At 56.8% G+C, this 9,247-nt stretch overlaps 1 protein-coding gene across 2 annotated transcripts; it reads right to left on the reverse strand.

The window, feature by feature from the left end:
• Nucleotides 1-205: 205 nt before the first annotated feature.
• Nucleotides 206-5,024, reverse strand: Emilin3 (elastin microfibril interfacer 3). 2 transcript variants are annotated; one of them, XM_032902442.1, is made up of 4 exons: nt 4,716-5,024; nt 3,501-3,623; nt 2,261-2,484; nt 206-1,989 (listed from the first exon to the last, which is right to left on the reverse strand). In XM_032902442.1, the coding sequence occupies exons 1-4, from the start codon at nt 4,877-4,879 to the stop codon at nt 206-208; spliced, it is 2,295 nt and encodes a 764-aa protein (XP_032758333.1). In that variant the 5' UTR covers nt 4,880-5,024. The 2 variants fall into 2 exon arrangements, with proteins under 2 accessions (XP_032758333.1, XP_032758334.1); XM_032902443.1 differs by having other exon boundaries at nt 206-1,830; nt 4,716-4,879.
• Between the last annotated feature and the right edge of the window lie 4,223 nt (nt 5,025-9,247).

The following is a 9,247-nucleotide window of genomic DNA, read 5'->3' on the forward strand; positions in this document are numbered from 1 at the left end:
CTGTCAACCCTCATTGTCCTGGCTGCAGCGCCGAGGGTGACTTTCGATGGCCGAAATAGTCATGCTGAGCTGGACCAAGGCCATTCATCCGGTGGCCTCTGGCAGCCAGGGAGGGCTGGAAGGTACTTCCGGGTAGGGTTGGTCTCTGGGATGATATTCCCAGGGTTGGTGGGGATCTGGGCTTTAGATTTCCGTGCCGCTTATCCTAGTCAGCTCGCCCTGGCCTCACCTCAGCCAGCTGGGCTCTGCAGTCCAATAGGTCATCCCGGAGCCGGGCAATGTCCTGCGTGTGCTGGGCCAACGTGTGGTTCAGCTTGTCTATGTGGCCCCACAGGCCCTCCCTGGACCTCAGCTGTTCAGTAGGTAAACTGTCCAGGTGGGTGGCTAACAGGCCCAGCCTCTCGCAGGCTCCTTCCACCTGGGCCACCCTCTGGTCAAAGTGGCTCACTGTGTGCTGGAGTTCCCGGGCTGTGTCCCGGCAGCGGCTCAACCCTCCAGCCACATTGGCCACACCAGCCTTGAGTTGTTCCAGCTCCCCTCGCAGGTTCAGGACCTGCCTGTGGCCGGCCTGAAGCCTTGAGCCCTGGCTGCTCACTTGTTCCTGGATGGCGTGGACCTCAGCCTCCACCCTCCGTTCTCGCTCATCCAGGGATGTGTTGGCGGCCAAGAAGGCATCAGAGTACTGGCTGACAGAGTCGCTGAGGCCTGTGAGTGACTTGCTCACTGAGTTCAGGTTAACCTTCAACAGAGTGATCTCACCTTGGAGTGAGCTGCCCGTCCCTTCTGCCAGCTGCCCCTGGACTTCAGCTACTGTGCCATTGAGCTGTTGGAGCAGGGCGGTGTGACGGGCCACCTGGTGTAGGAGGGCTTCGCTCCGGCTCTGCCAGGCCTTCACTTCTGCCACAAGGTTGTCCAGGATGGCTGTGGTGGTACTTGGGGTGCATGAGGTCTCCAGGGACACCAGCCGTTGTTCCAGCACAGCTAGTTCCGAGTGAACAAGCGGCCGCACTGATCTGTCTGGGATGGCGCCCTTGGGTTTTAGCTCTCCAGTCAGAGTTGCCAGTCGCTCCTCTAGGCTCTGCACTCGCTCTTCCAGGGTGGACCCAAAGCCACCGACACCCCAGCCCCCCATCTCCATTCTCAGACAGCAGCCCCTTGCTCCATTCTCTGTCCTATTGATAGTCTCGAGGCCTTCAAGCAGCCCGTCCACGCCTCCCTGGAGCATAGCTGCAGAGAGACGTGCAAGCTCGTCTGCGGCCAGGGTGCTGGGGCCCCCTTGGGTCTCAGTGACAGCCTGCAGGTTCCTCTCAAGGCTGTCCACACGGGCGCTGATCAAAGCCAGTTGGCTACAACAGGTACCCCCACCGGTCAGAGTCAGGCCCTGCAGCTGAGTACCCAGCTGTGAGAGCTCCCGACGCAAGGCCAGCTCCCGGCCATCGAGGCTCTGATGCAGGCGCTGGCTGGCTGCCTGGCCCTCTTCACACTGCTGCCGCACCTCTTGCACCCGAAGGTCACACTCACTCTGGACACCTTGCAGCTTCTGCTCGAAGCCATCCAGCAGGCTCCCCCAGAGTCGCTGCAGCCGCTGGTCCACGTACTCCTCCAGCAGTGCCAAGGAGGTCAGTGGGGACGGTGGGGCTTCCCGTAGCCGCTGCAGGTGAGCCTCGTGCCCCAGGGCCAGCCCACGGACCTCATCTAACAGCTGCACCTTGGTCTGTAGTGTGTTGCTCACCTCTGTGACCTTGCTCAGGATCTCACTCAGAGGAGGGATGCGTGGTCCTCTGCCTCTGCCTTCTGGGTCCGCAAGCCCCTCAGGGATGACCCCAAAGCCTACAGGTACAACAGGAGTCCTGGGGTCACCAGTAATCCTATCAGGATCCTCGTGGCTGGCCGCCAATCCACTCAGAGTGCCATATGCTTGTGACAGGCGCCGAACACCGCCCTCCAGCTGTTCTAGCTGCTCACCAAACAGCCCTGGGCCTTTTCTTCCTGAGGAGGAAGAAAGAGCCCAGGAGCATCGAAGGCCTGGCCCTCCAACATGTTATTCTCAGCCCTGGACACAGCTCCCTCACCTTTAAGACGGAGTCTGGGTGAGGACGGCTGGGGCTTTACAGTCACGGCCCACAGGAGATGTACCACCCCACACAGAACTCTACGAGAGCTTAGCCAGCCTGCATCCCTTACCCCATCCCCACTAAACCCATGCCACTAAACCCATGGAACCCAACCCTCCCCGGAGGACATCCATGGACAGACTTACCACGGGGGTGCGGGGCCTCTCTGCTGTAAGGAGAAGGCCTGGGACCTGGGCCCAGTTGCCCCAAGGGAATCTGAGGCTCTGGCTCCTGGTGTGGTGGGGTGGCTCCGTGGTCTGCGAGGTGTTCTGGGCAGCCTTCCCCAGTAAGACCAGGGCAGCAGCGCCAGGCCAGGTCTGTCACAGCCTTGTAACCGATCTTATATCTGGGTCTGAACACTGTGCGGTACCTGGATCAGTGAGGTCAAGGGAGCAGTCTTGTACCCGTGGGTCCTGTCTCCCGGTGCTGGTGCCCCAGACAATCCTTGGATGTCCCCACTCCTAGGAGTGTCCCTTTCTGACCCTTAAAGTGGCAAAACCGTGCCATAGAGCAGGCCTCCTTACAGAGGCTCTGAGCCCTGGTCTTGAAGGACACGTAGGGAAGTCCCGCCATACCGCTTGCTTCAAGAGAAAGCTAGCAGAGATTTAACCCCAATCTTCCCAAGACTACCAGGTCCCCATCTGCCAAGAGAAATTCCATTCTGGCTCTAATGGAGCCCCTCAGAGTCCTAGCAAAGCTTTGAGCTCTCGATCTGTAGAAGAAATATCTCACCAGGGCTGGGCTGGCAGCCCCTTTCACTGCCACGGGATACTCTCGGCCCTTGCCGGCTTCCTTTCCCTCTTACCACCCCTCTCGAGCTTAGTCAGGGAGCTGAACTCTGCTCAGAGGCTGGTGTGAGGGCACCTCTGATTGTGAGCAGGAAGGGAAGGCCAAAGGTGCAGGCAGACCTCACCAGAAACACCTCCTTTACCTGATCAGCCGTGTTCCTGTTCACTCACTGTCACAATGGGTTCTCAGACACACACATTCAAACTCTCCAAATGCAGACTCAACTATATCTCGTGTCCCGGGCGGCCTGTCTGATCTATACTAGACCCTCTGGCTTCCACCTTCTCCTGGTCTGGACCCCTGCAGGTCAACCTATCCTTTCTTTCCCTCTACTCTGTTTCTGTCATCTTCTAGCCCAGCCTCCCTCTTGTATCCCTGAGGTTTCTGGGCCCCAAACTAAGTCTGTTCTTGCCTCTATGGGGGAGGATCTGTTGCAAGTTCAAAATTTGGGGGCCTTTCATGGCCTCTTTCAGGGATCCTGGTCTGCTCTAGCAAGCACTGTGGCTCAGATAGGTCCTTTGAAGCCCAGGGTACTACAGCGCCTTTGCAGAAATGGTTCTGTTCCCAGCTGAAGGCAACACCCTGGGGTGTACTCACCTGACTGTTGAGGGGCAGTTGGGCCCCCAACCACAATTCCGGTACTCAGCCTTCACAAAGCTCTCTGCTCCGTCTTGTAGGACGCAGGTCACATTCCTATGTACCACATAGGCACAGAGAGACCTGGAAGGGAAAACAGCACCTCTGGAAGATTTGCCCGGTGCTCCCACCTGTAGGTCTCGGGAGTTCCCCATATCTTTTTCTATTTATTCTTGTTCCATGGAACCTTGGACCTTTGCCTCCGTATCTTCTGAACTGAGCCTGTGTCCTTGATGGGCGGCTCAATTGAACCAGAAGATTGGGTGTCTACCAACACTTTGAGAAGGCCGCCTCAGCGTCTCCCTCAACCACTCGGCCTTCTTTCCCATCCCCCCAGCTCCTTCACTCGGTCTAAACTCCTCATCCTGGCCTTCAAGGTTTCTGAGAGCACAACTTCGTGGCTTCCTTTTAATCGGGCTTTTCTCCTTCCTCCTGTGAAAAAGCTCTCTAGCCTAGACTTTGCCATTTCCTTGCTCCCAAGACCAGTGCTTGTGCCCTCCTTCTCTCAGAGGAAGCCTGCTCTGATGCTCCTGGGCTCACGGAGTGTAGTTGTGGGCTGGGCGCTTGCCTTCAAGATCTGACATTCGATTGGAGTTCAGATTCTGGTATAAACCACTGTGGAAGTCTGTCCGTTCTACAGTACAAGCCGAGGACCCACAAGTCCTCACCAGCTCTGCATCACACCCACCTTTAGGGCTCCCGCAGGGTTATTGGGACCAGACCTTAGGAGGAGAGGAGCAACTACCTACGGTAGGCATGGCTCTGTCTACAACCACGCAAGGCAGAGGAGAGACAGAAGGCATTGGCTTGGGGAGCCCCGCGTGTTCCAGGCGCGGACAGCCCTTCCTCCTCTCCCTCCACCTGGTCCGCTGCGCCTGCAGTTTGCTCACAGCGCAGCTGGAAAATGTTACTTCGCTGGAAAGGTTTCCACGGGCACTGCCAGGATCCCAGCCGCCGCGCCAGGCCCCCTTGGCTGACTTGTTCTTCGCCAACCCCGCAGCCTCCTGGATGGCGGGGCGCCTGCCCGCGCAAAGGATCGTGTCGGGGGAACCGCCCCGTCGGTGGCTGGGGCACCCTGGTCTCGATGCCTCCGCGCGGGTCCCGGCAGGTGGGAGTGGCGGCGCGCCACGCGGGAGCCCCCCTCGCGTTCCCGCCGCGGCCCGGCCCCGCGCTTACTTGTGCGGCCCGGGACGCAGCCGCGGACGCCATCCGGTGGTGTAGAGGCTGTAGCGGGAGGCGCCGGGCTGCGCGGGCCGTGCGAAGAGCGAGGTGCCCTTGGCCTGCGCCCCCGAGAAAAGCGCCGCGACGGCGCACAGCCACAGGAGCAGACGGCGGCCCATCGCTCTCGGTTGTCACTCGGCCCCTCGGGGTACCTTCCGCGAGGGATCCTCCGCTCGCCCGCCCGGCTCCCAGTGCCTCTCGCGACCCCCGGAGCGCGCTTGTTCGGCCGCCTGGAGCTGTGCGGCCGCTGCGTCCCGCCGAGTGGCCCGGGCTACTCGCGGCTGGGGCCGCGCAGGGGAGGCAGGAGGCGGGCTCTGCACGGATTAGCATAAACTTGGGGCCGCGCCGCGAGCTCCGCCAGCCCCCTCCCCGTCGCCAGCCCCCGGCCCCAGCTCCAAGCTGACGCCCGAAGGGCCGCGTGCAAACACGAGGTTAAGAAGCGAGCAGGCGGGATGCAGGGCGCTAAATTCCAGGAGGCTTCCCAAACACGCGCAGCCCCTGGGTACTCTTAGGGTACCCGGTTAAGAAGCAGCGAATCCTGGAGGCAGGCCTGGCCTCCCTGCTGGGATCCCTAAGACTAGCTATCTAGAAAGACACTTCAGACTTTAAAGTCTAGTGTATGGGTACCGCACTCCAGGCCCCAAACCCGAGGTGAACATGGATACAGGCACACCTGGAAACCGTTTCCCAGCCACCTTCTTGCAAGAAGGTTCAGACTGGCCACTGTCTATGGGTGCCCCAGGAGATCTGATTACTGCAAATTTCCCTTCACACCAACTTTTGCATACCGGGTAGGGTGATCAGGCTGCCTGTCTGAGTTCAACACTGATAGGCCAGCGTTGTCTGCTTCTGTTAAGAGCTGTACCCCGTACCTACTACCTCTCCAACCCCTCTCATCCCCACCCGACCCCTGCGCGAGTGTGTCTCCAATAAAAGTTTTTAATTATGTGGGCCACAGTCTGGCGACTGGTTTATTATTAGCTTCTAGTCAAAGAATATTGCTAAGACATCCTCATAAGAAACCACCGTAAGCCGGGCTTCCTGCATTTTGCATTCCTGAACCGGACTCTGTAACCTAAGAGTTCATCTATACAGTCATCCTTATCGGACATCATCTTGTTAAATGCCCACCTACCCTGCAGGAAGCCTTTCTGTCAGCCAAGAGGACCACTTCTTTCTTGCTTTGTCTCATTCCCACAGGACCCCACAGCCCTCTGAGTCTGCACCAAGGGAATGCGGGCCTGCTTGTTGGTCCCTGCCCCACCCCCCTTTGGTTTGTGTGTGTGGTGGGGTTCATTCAGATGTGTTCACATGCACATGGGGCCAGAGTCCAACCTCAGGTAATGTTTCCCAGGTACCATCGCCTTGTCAAGTAGGCTAGGCTGGCTGGCCAGTAAACTGGACCAGTAAGCCCCAGTGATCCCAAATCTACCACACCAGCACTGGGGTTACAAGAGCTTGCAATCTTGCGCTCTCTCCTCTCTCCCTCTCTCTCTCTCTCTCTCTCTCTCTCTCTCTCTCTCTCTCTCTCTCTCTCTCTCTCTCTCTCTCTCTCTCTCTCCCTCTCTCTCTCTCTCTCTCTCTCTCTCTCTCTCTCTCCTCCCTCCCTCCCTCTCTTCCCTCCTTTTTTTTCTTCTGAAGCTGAGGACTGAACCCAGGGCCTTGTGCTTGCTAGGCAAGTGCTCTACCACTGAGCTAAATCCCCAACCCCACTTCCTTTCTTTTTAAAGTAACTTTGAAGGGCTGGAAGGATGGGTCAGCATTAAAGAGCACTTGATGTGCTACCAGAGGACCTGGCAGCCTCTTCTGGCCTCCCTGGACAGCAGGCATGCCTGTAGTACATCACATACATGCGGGCAAAATAACCACACACGTGGGATAGTTTTGTGAGAGTAACTTTGAGGTGTGAATAAGCACGTTTGAAGGGGATGGAGGCCAGGATGTTGGAAACAGCCATCTAGGCCCCGCCCTCTCCACCTGGCCCTCAAGGCTCATACCTGACCTAAGGCTTTCTGGTGGTCCTTCTCCCCCGAATCGGGTAATGGTGGGACACAGGTGACTGGAATCCCCTGTAAGATCTGAGTGTTTTAGTTTCTAGGTTTGCCATGATAACTAACAAACCAAGTGGCTGAGAAATGACAGCAATGTATGGGACTGGAGAGATGGCTTGGTGTCTGGGACGCCTCTTCCAGAGGACCTAGGTTTGATTCCCAGGACTGGTGTGGTTGTTCGCACAAGTCTGTAAGTCCAGTTCCAGAGGACCCAGTGTTCTCTCTTCTGGCCTCCTCCAGTACTAGGCACACATGGTGGTACCCAGACACGCTTCCAGCCAAAACACCGAACACACAGAATAAGATAGTAAATTTAATGAAAACTGCTTAGAAAGGACAGCAGTTTATTGTTCTCTATCTCTAGAGGCTCAATGCCCAGAGTCAAAGTAATATGTGGGTCATTCCTCTAAGGAGGGATCCTTCCTCGCCTCTTAAGCTTCTAGTGACTCTGAGAAATCTCTCGCTCATGTCCACAGCACTCTCATCTCTGCTTTGGCATTCACATGCCCTTCTCTTGGTCGTCACACGACCCTCTTCCGTGTTCTTGTGTTCTTATAAGGACAGTGGCTACTGAACAGCCGCATCTCAAGTAAATATATCTTCAAAGACCCTATTTCCAAATAAGGTCACAATCTGGGGTTCTGGTGGAACTAAATTTTAGCAGGATGGGGCTCCATTCAAGCCCCTGCGGGGAGCTTTTGGAGGTGAGGAGACACACCAGGGCATGCCATGGTCACAGCTCTGTTCTAGTTAGAAGGAAGAGAGGATAGACGCCTAGAGAGGAGGCTGCAGTGCTTAGAAAACATAGCCACTTGGTGACAAGCCATGGCTTCCTCGATCTGCTTCTAATAACCTACCATTTGATCTAGCTCGAGTGGCTCAGGCAACTCCAGATGCACCCAGAGCCTCACGTTTACCAGAGATGTTAGCAGCCATTTTGCAAGGACAAGGTACCCATGAGGTTGAAGCCATGGACTTCCTGCTTTTCATAAAGTGAGACATCCCAGGGGCAAATGAATAGAGCCCAGCTCCTCACCCGGCTGCTTTCTGACTGCTTGGCAGCACCACTCAGCTGGCTCTGGGAGAAAACTCCCCCAGCCCAGAAGCTGTGATCCTTTTCCAAAGGGTCCCACCCCTTCCTCTCACTCCCTTCCCCAGCCCCAGATGTGGGGCCCACAACGCACAGGAAGGAGGCTGGACCCTGTTTGAACTTGAAAATGTCCATGTAGCAGGGGGCTAGAAGGACAGATGGGACTTAACTTCCCCTTCCCAGGTGGCTGACATCAAAAACAGGCTCCTTTAATTGGAACAGTTTGGGGAGCCAGGGCCTGGGCCCCATCCCAATGGAGGAGGAGGAGGACATCAGCACAGAGAGATGCTCAGGGGCTTGGCTGGATACAGCCAGAGACTGGGGTCTTCTGGCGACTGTCAGAGTTACACAAGTCTCAGGGGCTACAGCTCACAGTGGCGCTTTCCAGATGATGAGGCCACTTTGCATTTGCCAGACAGGAAACCTAGGGAGGCCAGAGGCAGGAGAGGGAGGCAGACAGTCATGTCCTCCCTGACTCAGATGGGAGTGTCTCCACCTGGATGAAGGCTCCAGAGGAGCACAGACGCATGGTTTCCGCTCACACGACATACACAGGCACTTTAGCTAGCTGCACTGTCTCATGGATACATGCACACCCCACAGAGTCACACGCAGCGCCCTTCATGATAGCCCCGGTAACAGGCATAGCCAAGGATGCTAGCAGGATGAACCAAGCATTGAAGACGGAGGCAGGAGAGAGCAGATCTCGGAGGACACAAAGAGCTGGGCTTCCTCAGCTGGTGCTGTGAGCTTGGGGCCCCGAGGCTTGTCACGCTGGATGCTTTGGGATCCACCCCTTCTGTGCCCCCCAAACCCTCCTGAGAAGCGAGTCCCTGTCCTCTTTCTAGCCTCCTCTGTCTCACCCAGGGCATGTGGCTCCTTGTTTATCCAGAGATCATCACCTACGATCGCTGAAAGCCACAGTTTATAGAATATAGCTCTTCCCAAAGAGACAGAAATAGAATGCTCAGACTCTGCCAGCTTTCTGGCAGGAGCCCTCCCGGCTGCAGATGAGCCCCTGCTGCTGGGAGAGAGCGGCGCAGCCTGTGCTCCCCTAAGCCAAGTGCAGAGGCACCTACACCAAGGCGTGGGTTCTAGACTCCACTCAGACCATCATCCATGCTTACCACTGCTCCCAATCTCTTCTTCCTATGCACGCACACCGGAACCTCGCTGCTAAAACTTCCTATAACAAGGTTCTTTGTCCAGCTCTGCTCTCTCGAAGCCCATCATAACCCATTTGGACTACACAAGCACCATCAAAAAGGGCGACTGTCAGAGTTACACAAGTCTCAGGGGCTACAGCTCACAGTGGCGCTTTCCAGTCGTTCAGAACCCAGAGCGTG

Source organism: Rattus rattus, chromosome 5 (assembly GCF_011064425.1).
Source record: "Rattus rattus isolate New Zealand chromosome 5, Rrattus_CSIRO_v1, whole genome shotgun sequence".
NCBI lineage: Eukaryota > Metazoa > Chordata > Mammalia > Rodentia > Muridae > Rattus > Rattus rattus.

Coding starts and splice junctions, on each gene's coding strand:
- Emilin3 (XM_032902442.1), bottom strand. CDS start 4,879: ATGGGCCGCCGTCTGCTCCTGTGGCTGTGCGCCGTCGCGGCGCTTTTC. Junction 3,624..4,715: donor CTGCGTCCCGGGCCGCACAA/GTAAGCGCGGGG, acceptor TTTCCCTTCCAG/GTCTCTCTGTGCCTATGTGG. Junction 1,990..2,260: donor AGAGGCCCCGCACCCCCGTG/GTAAGTCTGTCC, acceptor CTTCCTCCTCAG/GAAGAAAAGGCCCAGGGCTG.